Genomic DNA, 19657 nt, shown 5'->3' on the forward strand with positions numbered 1-19657 from the left:
AGGCATTTTTAAACATCACAAAATTAAAGATCACAGAATTTAATGGAAATGTAAATATCACATTTTGTGTATCAGATAACAGATGCAAATATTTTTCAAGTTTGAAAACACAGCTGAAAACGGACAAATATGAGATGATAATACAATTATAACAAATTTTTAAGACATTCCATTGGATGGAAAACAATTTGTACATGTCATTACTTATTCTAACATTGATCTTATATTTTTTATATATAAAGAACAGTTGATCTTTTGACATGATATACCTTCCCCAAGTACTATATGGCTGTATTTGTGAGTCTGACTCTGAATACTTCAGATAGAACAGGATTAAGGTACAAGTTGTCGTGTATGAATGGTTTGACTGACTAGATGATTAAAGGCTTTTGTTCTTTTTTATTCCCAGGGATTACCATGCAGATTTCAAGGAAGAATTTGCTGCCCAGCGAGCTGCTCGAGGCAAAGGTCGAAAGAAACCGGACTCAAAGACAAAAGAATAACTGTGTAGCATAATCTGTCTAGTAAACTGGTAATATGGTCTGTGTTGAGAAGGATTCTTTGTTATAATGTGATAATTAGAAGCTTGTTTCATGTAGCCCTCTGCTTATCCTTTTGAACATTTTGATTGTAAAATAAAGGAGATCTATATAACTTAATACGTTACCAGTACTGGAGTTGTTATTCAAGCCTTTGATCTCAAGATAATTTGTGATGACAATTTTGGATCTAGAAATCATTTTACAAAGGGTATCAGTCTTTGAGGCGGAATTTCTGACAAAGATAAGACTAGAATCACGTTTTTCTTATCAAATTATTAGATGAAAAATGAAAATATTAACTTTTAACATAGGAATATATAAAGAAAAATGCTGGAACTTGTGTGAAAACACAGGCTGTGCAGATTCCAAAACATTATTCCCTTGAGAAAAACGGGATCACAAGAGGGGAGTGGGGGTTAAAAAAGTGGAGAAAAGTTTTCTCTTAAATACTAACACAACAAAAGGGGCTTCATGTTTACCATAGTATTATGTGGATAAATATTTTAACTGTTTGTGCAAGATAGACTATTAAAGTTTCAAGATATTTTGAATTTGATACTGTAATGCTTATTTGATCGGCTATTGTTATACCCCTGTAAAACAGTTACTATATAACTCTATACGAAAAAAAGTCCAGCATTTCGACTGTTGGACTAAAACTGTTGGATTTGAACTGTTAAAATCGACTAGTACTGTTAAAAAAGACTGTTGATTGGTGACGTCATATTCCGCGAAAACGAGTTATTAAATTAGTAGGGGTATAACAAAACAGTGTCTCAGGCAACAGTTGATCTATCGCACCGGCTCGCAAACTGTTGCCCGCGACCTTCAGCCTTGCATGGGCAACAATTTGCAAGCCGGTCAGACAGATCAACTATTGCCCTTGAACCCAGTCAACAACTGTATATTATTGCTCAGGTGAGCAATATGGCTCTTTGGCCTCTTGTTTTAGTTATAAAACTAGCAATCAGTTTGTAGAAAAAATATTCACAATCGGCGTCCATTTATCAACATTAAATCATTTTTATTGTTTATATAGACCTCACTTTCTCCTTTTCTCTAATTTTTTTTCTACTTTTTTATATTAAAGAAGTGGGATAACTTCGCTGTTTTTGTCCATCAATGCATTACATAGAAGAACTATATGTGAAAGTCACAGGCACCTGGTGTTGTATATTTTTCTCATAATAAAAATATACACATTGTTTTTGTGTATACATGTACATATATGTACCCTATATCTAATAATACATTATACAATGTAGATATAGGATATAAGCCTATATTTTAGTTTTGAGAAAAATAGATAACGTCAGGTGTCTGTGGTGAAGGTTACCATGTACATGTACATTTAAGTATAATATTTGGAAGTCAGAGGACAGTTCATGTGGTCTGTGCAAAAGTTTTATTCATCATCAAAAATATTTTTAGAAAGACAACAACAAATGATTTTACAATATTTATTTTAGGTGTTAGAGTTGACATTACATGTAACAATGCATTTGAAACTTAAGGTTTGTACATTCGAAAGCAAACAAACCGATTAAAACTACATGTACCGGTAGTTAAGAACTAATTTTTCATCGTTGGCAAAAAAACAAAACAAATAAAATAAAGTGGATTTTTAAAGAATGACGATGATTCTTTTAATATGTAGATATTATGTTATAAATACATATACCGGTAATACAATGGGAATCACTATATTATTTATAGATTTTTGTTAAGTACATGTATTGCAACAAAAACATGAAAAAAAAATTGAGGATCACTGAAATAATTCTGAATAACTTTTCAATGTGAACTTATGATTAAAATAATTTGTTGAGTTGGGTATTGTTTAATTACCATAAGCACATGTACAATAATAGTAGCAACATATCTTGATATTAAACCACTTTGCACTGATCAAATATAAATATTGATGTTTCTAGTAATGTTAATCTGGAGATGTCCCCCTGAACATGATTATTTTTCTGTGTGGAAATTACTCATACCCAGCATAAATTTGTTCTTATTTTCCAATCAAGACATAGTGTTTATTTACTGTAGTTGTACGGACTGAATCACACCCTGTATTCTCCTGTGTGTAGCAGTTTGTATTCCGTGCAATGGATGCTGTGTGATCAGTGACTGTTGGTATGAGTATAGAGCAGCCTGGAGGTTCCCTGTGATCTGTTGACAGATCCCCAGGATCTCCCAGGAGATCTCTCTGTCTCTATTAAGTATATACAGTCCCTGATCATGGTGGACTAGGACCTGTAGCTCATCTAGAGCTGCTTGTGATAATGAAGTATCAATGTGTCTGTAACACAAGAACTCTAGGAAGTGTAACATTACAAACACTGGGATAACTAATAAAGGCACTCTGTTCTGTAGAGCAGACTGTTGTTCTGGTATTAGTTCACTGATATAACAGATTTCACTGAGAAGTGTGATATCCACTGCTACAGCCTGTCTGATCTTTGTAGACCAGGACTGTCCCCCTACAGCCTCAGTATACCTCTCTCTGTCTACACGTACCATATACATCAGATATGGCTGTGCTAACTTGACTTTTGTCATCTCTATAACAGATAAAGCGTCCCTGTATCTGAGTGTCTTGTAATAATACATGGCAATGTACAACATATCGGATATACACCCAAACTTGGCTGTTAATTTCAGCATGAGACAGGATAATTTGTCAGCAATATATACATGTTTGTTAACAACTGCGATAGTGTACATGTTATGTTATATAAATGCAGTATGATTAAAGATTGAGGATGACAATTTTCTTAAAATGGCATCTTGATACCGATGCAGAGGAGAATTTATCAACTGCTCTACTATTCTTATAGCTTTTAAAAGTAAACGAAAGTCTGTGATAGGAAACTCAATTAAAACACATTGTTTGACGAGTTCTAGATCAAAATCAACTTCAGACCTCATTACATTCTCATTTGTACAAATTGAAAGTCTAGGATTATACAGGACATCAATGATGTTAGATCTGATAGAGGAACTTTGTAACAGACAGACTAGACCTTTCTTGTACAATTCATGTAACTGTAGAAACAATCTGTTTTGTGCTGAGCCATGGACCTTTGTCAGAAACAGGTTGTTTTGTGGGATGAAAAAGTTTGGACAGATCCCCTCATACACCCATTTAAGGAGAAGTTTAAAGCCGACCCAAAAACCAGCCAGGAGATTTTTTGGACACCAGTGAAATAGTGTGTTTTGTTGAATCGCCCAAAAAACAGTTGTCTTCATGTGATAGGAACACAACAGTTTATTGGTTTCTTCTGATTGTTGATTGATCACTTCTTTTAAAAAACATTTTAACAATCCGTATGTCAAAAACTGACTGTGGTTCATTGAGTACACAAGTTTATATTCTGCCAGAGAAAAAGAAAATCTCCACTGTAGGTTTTCATTTGGTCCTAATGGGTGTCCTATTGCTACAAAGTGACATCCATTTCTGACAATGTCATCAACAACTTCAGGATCAGGCCATGAGTGACATCTGTCTATCCATGAGGAGGCAGACGGAGGCCAAAAGTCACAAACAAAACACCAGGCAAAGTCATATTCTACTCTCCCTGCTATATCACCACTAGCACAGGGTCCATGTACAGTAGAGTTAGGATGAGTTGCTGAACAAGTTAACTGTCTGTATATAGAACTAGATATATAGACTCTGTCATTCATTCTGACACATGCTGATTGGACTTCTCTGTATCTTGATGGTGTCAGTAACTGAAGTAAGGTGAATCCTGGTGGACTCTCAGAACTGTCAGAGAGAATCACGATTGTATTGGCTGTGTTGTAATACTCAGACTGAGACTTGTCCATGATCACCTGGTGGTCGTTTAGCCAGAACATCCAGTCAATATCTGATCCAATCAATCTGAACCCTTCTCTGTAACTACCACTCATCATCGTAATGGCCCCATTATGACGTGCCAGTCGTCTCTCCACCATCTCCTTGACATCTATGGTCTCCCTTCTGATAGCCACCTGTTGTGAGGTCCCCACTATCCCACACATTCCCACAAACACTGACTCAGACATGTGCTGCCGTCCCTCACACCTGTCAATACCAATACATAAACATTGACAGCTACAATCTGTTTTTCTCTTTCACAGTATTCTTATTAACAAATAGCTAATTTATTCATTAAGTCTAAAATATTTAAAAGTATCAAAGGAATTAGGGTGGTCTCTACATGTCTTTGGGCGTAGTCCTCTTGTAAAAACGTAGTAGAGAGTTTGCGACCCAAGGGCCCGTTTTCTCTCTTTCGTTTTTTTCTTTTTTACTGACTCTTGTATTAATATGTTGTATTATAAAATTACGTAAAACTTTCTTTAAATTCAATACCTCATGTACCATTGTATATAAATTGTTTGAGTGAATAAGCGAATTAACAATTGTCAATTCGTGTACATACAGCTGTCAAGATGGTATTACATGTTATAACTTCGGGTAGCTTATATACTTATGAATATTAATTACAACAGGTACTACAAGAAATTAAACTCACATTATTAAAAGACTGGGTATAGTGACAGGCTAAATAAGTCTGATGTGTGTGTATATATATAGGTATTGTGTGTATGGCTATTGTGTTTTGTGTTCTTAGTTGTTAAATCCCAGTGCACTTATATTTTGCAAAAGTTTGAGTTTTTATTCTGCTGTTCATTTACATAGAATATATCATTAGCTGCTTAATTAAGACGATATATACATCTAACTGTGTTACCATTTTTGATTGCTTTTTATTCAAGGCCAGATAAATCGATAAAATATTAATTTCACCAATAATTCAACAACAGCTGGTTCCCGGTTTGGTTTTAAGATCCAAAATGACAAATATATATACATGTACAAGGATGTCACAAAAACAAACGGATTTGTAAGTCAATCTTTTTCAGACCCCGGGTTGTACCTGTGTACTGTTTGGGTCACAAACTCTCTACTATGGTACTTTATATGATACAAGGAGACTATGCCCAAAAAGATACGCGAGAAACTAGTACTATCAGATTTTTATATGCACCTGGTTACTACATATCATAGTTAATACATATCATTGAAAACGTTATGCTATTTTAAGCATGGGAATTTCCCTTTTATGGGTATTATTTAACTTTCATTTTGTTTCAACTTCTATTCAATTCTTGTGACCAGAAAGGAATAGTACAATATTGTAAAAGTAAGCAATTTTATCATAAAGAGAAATATTTGTTACGTCGGGTGCCAGCTCGTATGTCATGTCATTGAGGCCTTGATTTGGAAAGTAATTCTATATTCTATTCCAACTGTCCATTTTTAATATTAAAGTAGATCCAGTGTTTTGTGATGTCATACATCTTTGATATTTTATACATTTTTTCTATGCTAAGGGGAAATAACTCTTTTTCTGATTTTTTTCTCAGATATATGCCAAAATTCTATAATTTTTCATATCCCAACGATTAATTTTAAAATATATTTGTAGTTTTAGTTTTCTGACACAGTTGACAATAAAATCAAAAACGATAAACGAGTTTCTGTCCAAAAAGATTTTACTTTTCACAAAGAAGTACGGTTTTCTGATGCTAAAATACGCTTAAGTTATGTTATCTGAAATCTCAAAAAGTGTGATGACATGTATATTTTTTCTAATAATTGATGAAATTTAAATCTATTTAGTTGAAATCAGTTCTGTTTTTCAACTTTCATCAGAGAATTTTAGGAGTATGGAGTTACCTTAAATCGAAAATCATTCTATTCTTTTCTAATCTATTCTACCTGTCTACATTTTAAATATAATTCAAGATTTTATACACTTACATTCTTTGGTGGAGAGACTCCATTTTAAGTTGGACAATATTAATGCTATGGTAATTTCAGGGACGTGTGTTAGTATATATATATACGTCCCTGGTAATTTTCAATTTCATGCATTGTACTCGAGGCGTATTCAACAGATCGAGCGCGAACATCCTTATTCCTGCAACAAAAATTTAGCGAGCAGAATTTAGCAAATTTTAGCAAAAAATAGATTTTATTTTATGTAGTTATTTTTATTTAAGCAGGAATGAATTTAAAACTTTTGTAAAACCAAAGAGTTACTGCAGAGATAGTAAAATTAAATGATTTTTTTTTTCAGGCGTCCAACGTATAAAAACGTTACATTTCTACACTTCAATAATTTTTTACATAACTTTGACTCAAAGAAATCTCACAAAATGAAATTAATGGCTTCAGCCTACTCAAAATAGAGATATTTTTAACACACCGAAAGACTTTTTTTTACTCGTTCGTCGCTATGTTTCAAAATTATTGCTTTTTAATACTCATAAAATTCTGTTTATTGTTTTTCTTTTATTATATTTAAGATTGGTTAAGACTAGTACAGGGATTTAAATTTCTTTTAAAGTCTTAAATTTGCAAGATATATTAAAAACATAAAAAGAAACGTATTTAATTAATGCTTCAGCAATTCTTAGGTTTTTTCTATTAAATGTACTAAACATTAAAATGTTGAATTCTTTTGGTGTTTCAACCGGGTATAAATCTTAGTCTTTCAAGAAATTCTCTATATTTGGAAACAGGATGGGAACCATTAATAATGAGACGAGACCTCTTTAAATTATATACTATGTTCAAAACTCATAATAATCGTGTTCCTTCTTATTTGAAAGATATACATGTAACTCCTGGAATTAGAAATATCACTTCCCACTATAATACTAGAAATTCCTCAAATACTCTTTGCCTAGATTAGAAGCTTTTAAGAAGTCGTTTTTTTCTGACACTATTTGTATGTAGAATAGTCTGAGTACTAATACAAATAAGGGGCGCTACCTCATTAGGTATTTTTAAGAAAAAAAACTACAGTGATATTACAAAGCTTTCTAAGTATTTCCCCTTTGGAAAAGATTTTTAAATATAATTCAAACAAAATTAAGGCATAATTGTATTTTCAAATACGATCTTTATCAATGTAATATAATAGCCATCCCATTGTGTTCGTGTTTAATGCTCAATGAACCAAAACTACAGTGATTTTACAAAGCTTTCTAATTCATTATTATTAGACAATCATTTATGTATGATCTTTTATCGTTGAACTTTTTGAATATAATTGATGTGCATTCGATACTTTGGGGTGACACAACTTTGTCTTATGATGAAAATGTAAAAATATTTAAAGAAGTTCACACATTTATACAGAAGTGTGGACGATTTAACTATATTATTTAAATGAATTTGCATAATTTTCTTATCCAGTCTAATTCTAATTCTAGATTTACACTGTATTACAGCATTCAAAACTAGTGATTTGATTATTTCTATCTCATTACCATAACTGATATAAATGTTAACTGGCATTGCATGACATTGTAATATATTATGTACAACAAGGAGAGGACTATCTAAGTTTTTAGAACTTGTGTCCAATACTTTTGGCATTATTAGTCAATAGAATTTATTATACTTTCATGTTAACTACTGAAATCTGATTTGTTTAGACGCAATAGATAATCCGTTCTATTACCCTCAGCGTTAACAACGTACTTGGCAACGGGTAACACAATTTAACGAATTGTTACATGCGCGTAAATTATGCGCGTACTGTTTGCCATAGAATTCACGTCATTCCTACATGAAAGCAGTAAAGTTTTCTTTAAAATTAAGACATTCAGTATAATAAAATAAATAGTGCCTGTTTGGGTGGGTAGAAGTTGAAATTGACATCCCTCAAAAACCATTGTAAACCTCCGCTTCGCGTCGGTTGACAATGGTTTTCTCGGGGTGTCAATTTCAACTCTTACCCTCCCAAACAGGCACTATTTATATAATGTTCAACTCATAAATGTTACAGCAGAAAAGATACTGTTCTTCGAGTTTCATTTAATTTTTTTTATAAATTATAACAGAATTAATAGTCATATCATTTTATTATATACTTTCATGTTAAATACTGAAATCTGATTGGTTTAGACGTAGTTGGTAATCCGTTCTATTATCTTCAGCGTTAGCAACACACTTGGCAACGGGTAACACAACGAATTGTTACATGTGCGTAAATTATGCACGTACGGTTCGCCGTATCTATATAAGAGCATTAAAATTTTCTTTAAAATCAAGACATTCAGTAAAATAAAATAAATAGTGCCTGTTTGGGAGGGTAACTGTTGAAATTGACACCCCTCGAAAACCATTGTCAACCTAGCACTATTAATATATTGTGAAACTTTAGATTAAGTGAAAGAAAAGTTAAAGAACTAGGTACAGATTCAATCATATTTTGCCCTGTTTTAGAGTGATTTTTAAAGATATCACAAGAAATTAAAATGTAACGTTTCTTTACACAAGCATACCCATAAACTAAAAATCTATATAAAGTTACCCGATTAGACTTCCACAAGTTTAATTGTGATGTCACAATCAGTGCATTTTCCCGTAATTTTCAAAAAACTGAGCAGAAGACACCAATTCCTAAGTGGTTTTTTAATAGAAAAATGTGTCCGCAGCTGTCGCCCACGATGAAACTCACATAATAACTTTATTATGTGATGTCACATAATATATATTAAATTCGTTGTGGGCGACAGCTGCGGACACATTTTCCTCTTCAAAAAACTATTGAAAATGTGCCATTTTTCATAAGTTTTTACCAAATCTTAGAAATATGCCAAAATGTTTAGGTCATAACTATTTATTGAAACAAGATAAAAATGTATAACTTGGTACTTTATATACACACTTGTTCAAAATAGTACGTGTACTTGTGTATTTTTATGAGATTTAAACAACTTTTGAATTTTAGGGCAAATATTGAAAGAAACTGTACCTTCTTCTTTGTATTTTTTTTATCCAATCATGCGATATCCTTCATAGAACGTATAAAACTTTATTAAAAAGCGCTTTTTTCATTAAAATTAACAAACCCCAATCAATGCAACTTGGTGTGACAGGGCCTTTTAACACAGGCAGAACGATTTCATATAATTGCGAAGGTAACCATAATACCACAACTCAGTACAATGAAATGTTGAGACGACAAACGGTGTTCAAAATCTAAACTCCAAAGGAAAAATACTAATAGGGGCAGAGCAAACACGTACCTCTACAAAAATTAAAGGTGGGACCAGGTGCGACGGAGGGGTGAGCATCCTCTGCTGACCGGTCACACCCGCCGTGAGCTTTGTCGTAATCGGGTAAGCAGAAAAATCCGTAGACAATAGGTGATTAATAACATATATTGCCAGAAATTAGTCCTGACTTTTACCCCTTTCTATTTGTAACCAGTAACAGTGCATCGGTAACATTGATTATGAATGATGTACTACTGACGGGTTACAGTAGAGTAAGGTTTGGGTTAGGGTTAGGGTTAGGATTAGGGTTAGGATTAGGGTTAGTTTAGGGTAAGTTTAAGGTTAGGGGTTAGGATTAGGGTTTAGGGATTAGGGTTAGTTTAGGGTAAATTTAAGGTTAGGGGTTAGGATTAGGATTAGGGTTAGCTTAGGGTTAGGGTAACCATTGTAACCAATGTAACCAATTTAAAAAACTCCCCCTGTAAATCATGAAAATGAATGTCACCACTGTTACCCTTTGTCACCAAGAGAATATAGCTGTATACATTGTAACCAAATACAATAAGACACTCTGTTAAACAGAAAAAGGGGCTCGTCACCTGTTACCTTTTGTCATCAATAGAATTTAGTTGTAACCATTGTTACTGGATGAAATTAAACCATCCGGCCGAAAGAAAAGATTCAGTTCTGTTATAGGTTATGTTACTTTTGTCACTAGAAAACAGTGCCTTGTTACTGGTTACAAATGAAATGGGGTAAAAGTCAGGACTAATTTCTGACCATATCTAATTAATAATGGCCTCACAATACGTATACAAAATATCAGTCAGCATTCGACCTAGCAGAAGGTTGTTTTTGCTGACTAGGTCATTCTACGAGTTGGTTTTTTAAATGCTGGGAAAAGTAGCTAGTAAACTGTAAAATACCATATTTGCAGGTAGTGAGAACTGCAGAAAAAAGACTTTCCTTTACTAATTTTCAACCTAAAGTTAAAAGTTCAAGATACAGGTTACCTAAGATGAAAGTACATTGGGATATTTATCGATAATCTTAAATGCTTACATAATATAAAAGTTTATAATGAAATTATCTTTTTTCTCATTTGACAAAATACTATTTGCAAAAATTGTAAAAGTCTTGCTGTATTTATGGTGGCATATCTCTGCAAGTTATTTTACATGTACTATCAAATACGTTGACAGGCAAGATAAATATGTTGACATGCAAGATAGTTGCATGTGGATAATATTTGATAGTAAAATAGCTTGCATACAAGGGGCAGAGATATGCCACCATTTGTATTACTTTTACGACTAATTGAATATTTTTTCCATTGGATGTTTGATGTGATTATAGCTTAACATAAGGATTGTATTTCTACATATATTTCTGAGTAAATTATACATTGTATTTTCTTTAAATATTTATTTTTACATTTTCAATAGAGGATATATACAATGCATGTAAATATACAAAATGAATTCAAACATTGGCTGTACAAAACGATTTTCACATGGTAATAATAAATACCTGTACATGTAGCAAAATCCACAAAATTAGGACAGCATAAAAATTATCACAGTCATCGTAAGTAACAAAAATGACAAATTTTGCTTCACATTATCACCCCAACAGAGTTGTACATTAAACCTCTGAGTGACAGACAATCTATTACGACTGCTACTGTTCAGGAATGTAGATGTCAACCTAACACTGCTAAAGTTCAGGCATGTAGGCTCCCTTCTGGTTGATAGGTGGCAGCACCTTGTGTCTGTCTGACCCCGGCCGACCTTGACCTTGAGAAGTGGGGCGCGGCACGGAAGGAGGGCGGGGATTGGACAGTTCCATGGGGTTCATCGTCTCTGTGGGGAGGTGGGGGTCTTTACCGTTGTGAACTGATCCGTCTGGAGAGCGGGCGAATTTCCTGGCGGAGGACATGGAGAGGCTGGAATCTGATTCATCATCAGAAGAGGTGTCCTCGTCAGACTGTGGGGGCTTGTTGTTGACCGGGGCGGACTGGGAGCGGTTCATGTCCTCTGTGATCGTCACAACGTCCAGACCCACCTGGTTGTCTACCGTCTGAGGCGCCGTCTTTGGATATCTGTACAATGAGGTTCAGTCAGTTACTTAGTAATGTGATATCTTAAAGCCTATATGTAATAAAATGTGATATCTTAAATCCTATATGTAATAAAATGTGGTATCTTAAATCCTATATGTAATAAAATGTGGTATCTTAAATCCTATATGTAATAAAATGTGATATCTTAAATCCTATATGTAATAAAATGTGATATCTTAAAGCCTATATGTAATAAAATGTGATATCTTAAAGCCTATATGTAATAAAATGTGATATATCTTTATAATAAATGTTATATCTTGATTAAGAAGTGTGATGTATTGATTATAGTTTATGTTGTCTTTGTCATACAATGTGATATTTCGATCGCAAAATATGATCATAAGATGTATAAATTTTATCATAAAATGGAATACAATGATGATCTCTATTAATACAAAATATGGTATCTTGATCCTTGTAAATTATCTCTTGGATCATTATATGTGATTTCTTGATCTTGAAAATGACATCTTGATTGCAAAATGTGATATCTTTATCATGATATGTGATAACTACGATTTAAAACCAATAATTAGGAGATACACTTTACTAAACCAAGTAATTGGGATATTTGGGTCAAATAAATGTTTTAAGAAATAAAAAAATTCCTTTCGAGAGATAAAAGCATTAAATGAAGTTCAGTTAAGGAGATATTTATGGTAGACTCTAAGATGCATCAACCTTGTACTGTAAACGTATTATAATTGGCATGTACGATATTCAGTGGAATTAAGTTTGTGAACAAGGTGGCATGGATTTAAATTAGCGTATTCCTGAATGTGACTATTCTTATACATAAGTGCATGGCATTTAGTGATGTACTTGATTTAGTGGAGGCCACATTCTGCTAAAAGCGCTAAATAGAATACACAGCCAAATGTAGTACGTTTACAGTATTGTAGAAATTGAGTATTCAATATCTCTGACATAATTTAGAAACATATTAGTTAAAGAAAGATCTGAGAACATCATTAAATGATTTTTATCTCTAAATAGGGAATTATTTAAAACAGGTAATATTGGATAGAGCTGTATTTAACAATCAAGGCATTGACTTACTGTGATGTGATCTGTTCAAACAGCGGAGGGATGTAGCCGGCGACAGATGCCTTTGCCGCACTGTGTCGACGCTTCAGTGACATTGCCTCCTACAGAACACAAAGCTTTATATAAACACACTTTAATAAAACAGAATTAACTGTTTATGCTGAAAATGAAAAGTAAAAAAGAATAGGAAATTGCTCAATGCCTTTAATAATAATTTGCCATTTCCCCACTTATCAAATTTCTTCCCAGAGACTGCACTTGGTATACCCCTCCTCCAACACTTATTCATGGACTTACCAGTATCCCCCTCATAGAGGGCTTTGAGGATTGGATGGTTTTCTAATCTAACCAGTATACCCCTCCCTGACTGGGCAGTTTTCTTGTTTTAAAGTATGCCCCTTTCTGATTGAATAGTTTTCTTGACTTACAAGTATACCCTTTCCTGAGTGGATGGTTTTCTTTACTTACCAGAATGCCCCTCCCCGACAGGCTGGGGGACTGTGTGGTCTTCCCGCGGGTGTACTGTTGTGACATGCTGTCAGGGATACTCGGGCGTGACCAGGTCCGTGTGCCCAGCTGTGTCCCTGTGGGGGCGTTCTCTGTATCCTTAGTTTCCATGATGTCACCGGCCTCCGACTCAAACGAGGGAATACTGATGCCGAGGTAATCCATGACCAGGCGCCTCAAATGTTTGTAGGACTCCTCGATGTCATCTGATGTAAGATACATAATATCATTCTTTATATGCAAGAAAAAAATTTTAACACCATGTCTAGTAGTTTTCTTTGTACCAATTTTTGTGATGGAAATTATTTAGATAGGAAAGATTTTGAAGCACTTTGCCTATGCATCTACTGCTGAAGCGGTCAGATAATCTAAATTTTGAGTTTTACTGGTCCTTTTGGCCAGCAAGTTTTAAAGTTTTTTAAAGACTGTATATAGCATCACTAACTGTACCAGTCAGAAGATCTCGAGCCGTGACTTACCACTGTTGATCATCATGTCAAAGAAGCCGGGATGGTCTCTGTTGTAGTCCTGGTACATCTCGGCTCGCTCGAGATTGTCCTCGATCTGGGACTCTGTGTACAGGGCTCGCTCCCTGAGACGCTTCTCGTGACACTCGGGACTGAGTGGCATGATAAGGACATACCGAGGCTCAAAATATGTATTCTTCAGCGTCAGAACTCCCTGGGAATGAAATTTATCAAATTAAACCTCAATATTCTGCTATATTGATTTGAAAATAACAAAATGTTATACTGTAGCAAGAACTTATAATCTTTTTAATAAATCCCCTCAATTCTTAATACAGTTTTAAAATACTGAGAATAAAACTGACTCTGCTGTAAACATGAATTTGTTATGAGGATGTTTGCTGCAACCATGATTTACTTATTTCATAATATTTGCTCCTGTTTTATTTTTGCCCCTTTGCCCTAGTGTTCAGCAGCCAAATTTAAGACTGGGTGAATTGTAATGAGACAGAGTTATTTGTATCTGGGCAAATTTAAGACAGGGGAAACCATGTACAACTGTAGAAGGATGATAATCACACAGGTCCAAAGAAACCCAGTATAAAGTATATCCCTTACCTCCAGTTCCATGTGGACCACACAGGCCAGCCCCTCCCGGGCGATGTCCTCTATGGACTGCATCTGTAGTCCGTACCAGTGACCGTGGTACTGGTGGGTCTGTATGAACTGTCCCTGTGTAACACAACCATGGTCTTCATCAGAGTGTAAACAGCAAACACATTCATAGTTACACACTATACAAGTGTAACACAACACAACCAGGGTCTTCATCAGAGTGTAAACAGCTAACACATTCATAGTTACACAGTATACAAGTAAATTCATAGTTTATTGGTATATTTTCTTTTAATATGGTGGCAAGGTGATGATCTTGGATACCGGGTAAGTACGAACATGAAATTTGATACCAGTAATAGCATACATTACATCAGCAACATAACAAAAGTTTCCATGATGCAAAAATGTACAATAGTTTAAAATTCAATTTGACAGTTTGCAAAGTTTTCTAAAATTTAAAAAAATGCTTGTCTTGTAAAAATCAGGACAAAAAGACAGACACCGAATGTATAGTCTATCTTACTCTGTGTACGTACCCATCTGATGTCAAACTCAAATTTCTCCAGATCTACAAAGTGGTAGTCCCTGCCCGGGGTCTCTTCTTTGTGGGGTTTCCTCGTGGTGTGTGTTACACTGTACAACAGCACAGACAAAATACTCAAAATAACAGCTCATTGTACAACAACACAGGCAATACATGAAACACTTAATTTACTTCATTGAAGTTGTCTCTACATTTCTTGATTTATATGTTTAATTACCAAAATGTAACTACACAACATCAAAATTTAAAAGGCTTGGCAAGTTACCGTATTTAAATAATGATTCAACAAGTTATAAATTCATTTTTATTGCAAACAAACTAGATGATCAACTTGGCCAGGGGGAAAATTTTTCTGAAATAGGTTGTTTATTTTAGCCCAGAAAAGCATGCATGATGTTAAAATTAAATTCGACAGTTGTCTCTTAAACATCAAGCAATAATTTACTAACCAATAGCCAAAGTAATCCGAGAATTCCTCCACTAATTTTAAAGCCAGGTCCTTTTTCCCTGACCCCTGGGGACCAACCAACACTAGCATCGGGTAGGGAGTCTCCATACTGGGCAGTGTGCTGAAAAAAAACATTGTACACTGAATCTGATTTGAAAGTATCAAATATATTTTAGACAGGGTTGTTTTTGCCTAGTGTGTTTTTCGCCCTTGTACACTTGCAAACATTTTTGCTCCCTTTTGAAATTGCCCAGATACAGCTGTGTTAAAAGAGAAGAGATTTAATTGAAACATTTGAATTCGCCCAGTCTTAAATTCGCCTGCTGACAACGAGGGTGAAATGGGCAAAAATAAAATGGGGGCGAATATTTCCCTGTATGCAGTATTTGTATAGATGTGATAATCTTTCCTTTTCTCAGAATGATCTACAGTATGCTGTTCTGAGCCAATGTACGCATTACCATATTATGTCAGGTAGTAATGTACAAATAATTTGGTCATAGATGAACTGTTGATGATTTACAAAGGGGCCATATTGTACTACATTACTATATTTACTTACTTATCCAATATTCGACTGGGCTGAAGAAAGGAGTAAACTACATGCATGATGTGATCTCGGGCCGCAACGATTTCTGCCGGAGGGTTAAACATATTTACTGCTGCCACCTGGAAATGAAAACAAACAGATCTCTAGAGCTTTATTTAACGGAAACCTGTGATAACTGTGATCCATGCAGATAAAACTCCCTTCAGCTGCTACAGCATGGAGTTTCTCCCTTTTGAACTCTTACTTTGGCTTTTTTACTTGCAGATAAAAAATACAAATTTCTATATGAAAATCAGTGCGAATTAGCCCCACTTCTAAGAAATAGTCATGAAGTATACCAACATAGAAAATCCTTAATTGTTAATCTGGCCTATTATGAACTATTTTCTTCAAAATTACAATGAAATACAGTTGACCTTTAACTGACCTTCTCTTCGACCTCCACTCTGTGTCTGTCCAGCTCCGTGAGACTGGGCATGCGGAACAGAATGGACAAGCGGTAGTCGGGAAGCTCCTGTATAGGGTTCCGTAACAGATTCACCTGACGCAGCATCTGCGACTCCTTGATGTATTTCATCTCAGAAATGTCAATCACCTGAAAGGACAATGGAAGTCTTAATCAGATGTCTTCTTCGAAATGATATACGTGTATTACAGAATCATTTAGATTCCTTGGGGCAAATTTTGTGGCTCATCAAAGGTTCATGAAGAAATAATTTGTACTTTTACTTGTTTGATGAATAAATCTAAACCGTGTTTCATAATTTATTGTGAATGTTAAGGGGACCCAAAATTTAATAAACTTGATCCACCATGAGTTCTCATGATTTCACAGTATGTTAAATTTTGGGGTTTCAACAACTGTAGAATCCGTTAAAAGAATCTACTTGTAATTGTGATTGTCATAAAGCTCCATTGACCTATCTAAACAATCTACCTGTAATTAAGATTGATATAAAGCTCCATTGACCTACCTCATTGTCTTCCAGGTCCACATTCTCCAGCAGAGGATGATCCTCCAGGCCGGCCAAGCTCCGAATGTTATTACCTGCCAGGTTTATACTCTGAAATAAAAAGAACAACATATCTTAATAACTTTCAAAGAAATCTGTTGAATCTAAAAGCTGCTCTATAGGTATTAAGGCATGCAATGCTTATTCCTGACTAAAATGTTACTTACCCTCAACAAACGAAGTGTTTCCAAGTTTTCTATCTTTTTGATGTGATTGTGACACTGTGGGGAGAATTATAATGCAGTAAATATCACAAAATTTATTAACCAATAAACAAAGCTTTCATCCTGAATCATTTGATACACATAGTATAATTGTATGATTTTTCTAATCTTTTGTATATACAATCCAACCAACCAAGTTGAGGCTCTGTAACGGCAGATTCTCCAGGCCGTGTATCCTCTCGACTTTGTTGTGTGCCAGACTGAGATCCTGAAGACGAGTGCATTTCTCCAGGCCAGTGATCTTGGAAATTTTATTGTCTAGAAGATGTGATTAAGGACAAATGTAATCTAATTTACCTGTATTTTACAGCCAAGATTTCTTTTCCCTGATACATGTTTAACATAAACAAGGATTTGAAAATAACTTATCATATAACTCATAGTTATTTTATAGAGTGTATTCAGTGTGTAAAGGATACGGTCCAGATTAAGGACAGTGAGATAATGATAGGCAGACAGATCCGCCATCTCCTCTATCTCATTGTAACCAAAGTTGGCCTCCTTTAGATTCTTGGGCGGCGTAAAATCCAGAAGCTTTGTTAGCTTGTTGTGAGACACATCCAGAATAAGCATGTATTGTAAGGAACTAAGGGGAGATAAATCTGAAGAAAAAAAACACATTTAAAAAACATATGACATTAAAACTTATATTTTTCCATGATTAAGTCTAGGTGTTTGATCTAATTCATCTCTAAAAAGATCATGAGCAGTCAGATAATTACCTGTCAGTTCATTGTATGGTAATTCAACTTTCTGCAGATGTACAAAGTTTGATAATGCTGTAATATCTTTTAGGCTGAAACCCTATAACAAATAATACAATAAATTAGTAAACAATAATTTTAGTAAAAAAATTCATATTGATGTAAAGAGGATCCATACAATGTCAATTATTAATTCCTCCATGTATTTAGGTATTTTCAATAACAATGAATAATTGCAAAAAATAAATTAAAACACAGAAAAGAGATAAAAGAAATAAGTTTATGCATGTACTAAAATGATTTTATCCTAATGACATTGATTTAAGTGTGCTACAATTTAGATATGATTATTCATGGATTTACAAGAAGAAGCAGTCTAAGATACTAAGATAATAAAAATTTGAAACAGTGAAACACATTTTATATTACATGATACTGAAACCAATTAACAATTTCTAGTTACCCACCGCAATTTGGACATGAAGGAAGACTTGTTGTGAACCATCTGCTGATCTTCCTAGATTTGATAAATTTCTTCCAATGGTTTCCTCATCCAGAATTCCGCCAGGAGAAAGCTGTAAGCAATGATCAATTATTATAAGTTCTCAAGTTTTATATATATATTTTTTTTGTAAACTTATAACAATTTCTGATTCAGACTTCAGGATGTGTGAGGTCACAAGAGTATACACTTTTTGTCTGATGTCAAACCACAACATGTGTGATGGGTCAGAGACCTTTTACAAGTACCAATGTAGAAGAAGAAGGTCTCTTACAAAAAAATGATAAAAAAAACATCACTGACAGGGAAGGTCTGTTGTAGGTTTGTATCTTTACTCTGTTCGAAGATTATATGCTTTCACCACTTTCTGCCTAATATTTCGATAAGTAAAGTTTGCAAAGTTAGACCTACACATTGGGCACATAGCATCATAGAGGGTTCAGCCCCCCCCCCCCCCCCCCCCCACTTTTTCTCGCAGGAAAGATAATTGTTCCGAAAATTACCTTGATAAGATGGAAAAAAGTTTGGTAGGTAAGAATTTTTTTTTTGGAAATATATGTATAACACCCCCCTCCCCCCCCAACAGATTAGGATTTTCATGATTTGGGGAAATAGGTTGGGTTTTTTTTGCTTGTCAAGATTTCTGAGGGTTATTTTAGCCCCCCCCCCCCCCATTTTCGATTTGCTTCCGACGCCACTGAGGTTTCAAAGCACAGCCAAACATAAAATATATACATGCAGGGCTTTTGCATTGCAAACGACCTGGATGAATAAAAGGTATCCTATTTACTCCCATTATTAGCCCCCATAAGAAATGCCTGTGTATGCTTTCCACTGATAGGTATGCGTGTGTATTTATTACCAAATCAACAAAAAGTTATACAAAGTTGTATGGAAATAGTAACCTGGCCTGGGACAAGACTAACGTTTTATGTTTTGCTTGCTCCAACAGTTTCAGCGTGATATATTTTCAGAAACATATTAAAACTATGAGTATCACTGACTGTCCAAGACAGTAAAGGTCTTACCTCAATATCTTCATCTTCTTCATCTTCAGACTCGACAATTTCATTTTCGGCACCGTCCGTCATTTCCGTAGGGACTCGAACATTATCTAAAGATAAAACATTTGTGTCGAAGTTGAGAACATGTGTTTCTCCGCCAGTGTGAACAAGATTTCCCTCTACTACAGGAGAAAATTCATTTTCTCGCATAGCTTGTTGCCCATCCATAGCGGCCATGATGTTTTCCTAGGATACAAACAGGAACGCAGCGAATACAGACAAAACTTACA

General features: G+C 34.6%; 2 protein-coding genes across 2 annotated transcripts; both read right to left on the minus strand.

The window, feature by feature from the left end:
- Nucleotides 1-1988: 1988 nt before the first annotated feature.
- On the minus strand, nucleotides 1989-6485 carry LOC117682582 (cyclic GMP-AMP synthase-like receptor 2). Its single transcript, XM_066080846.1, has 2 exons — nucleotides 6361-6485; nucleotides 1989-4617 (listed from the first exon to the last, which is right to left on the minus strand). The coding sequence occupies exons 1-2, from the start codon at nucleotides 6381-6383 to the stop codon at nucleotides 3279-3281; spliced, it is 1362 nt and encodes a 453-aa protein (XP_065936918.1). The 5' UTR covers nucleotides 6384-6485; the 3' UTR covers nucleotides 1989-3278.
- A 4498-nt stretch (nucleotides 6486-10983) lies between these two features.
- Nucleotides 10984-19625, minus strand: LOC105320152 (leucine-rich repeat and guanylate kinase domain-containing protein). Its single transcript, XM_011417963.4, has 16 exons — nucleotides 19392-19625; nucleotides 18329-18436; nucleotides 17880-17961; nucleotides 17577-17759; nucleotides 17291-17415; nucleotides 17101-17154; nucleotides 16895-16984; nucleotides 16348-16515; nucleotides 15933-16039; nucleotides 15372-15491; nucleotides 14915-15011; nucleotides 14379-14492; nucleotides 13773-13974; nucleotides 13255-13499; nucleotides 12799-12887; nucleotides 10984-11715 (listed from the first exon to the last, which is right to left on the minus strand). Exons 1-16 carry the CDS (start codon nucleotides 19602-19604, stop codon nucleotides 11331-11333), a joined length of 2382 nt encoding a protein of 793 aa, XP_011416265.3. The 5' UTR covers nucleotides 19605-19625; the 3' UTR covers nucleotides 10984-11330.
- Nucleotides 19626-19657: the final 32 nt, after the last annotated feature.

This window comes from Magallana gigas, chromosome 4, assembly GCF_963853765.1.
Source record: "Magallana gigas chromosome 4, xbMagGiga1.1, whole genome shotgun sequence".
NCBI lineage: Eukaryota > Metazoa > Mollusca > Bivalvia > Ostreida > Ostreidae > Magallana > Magallana gigas.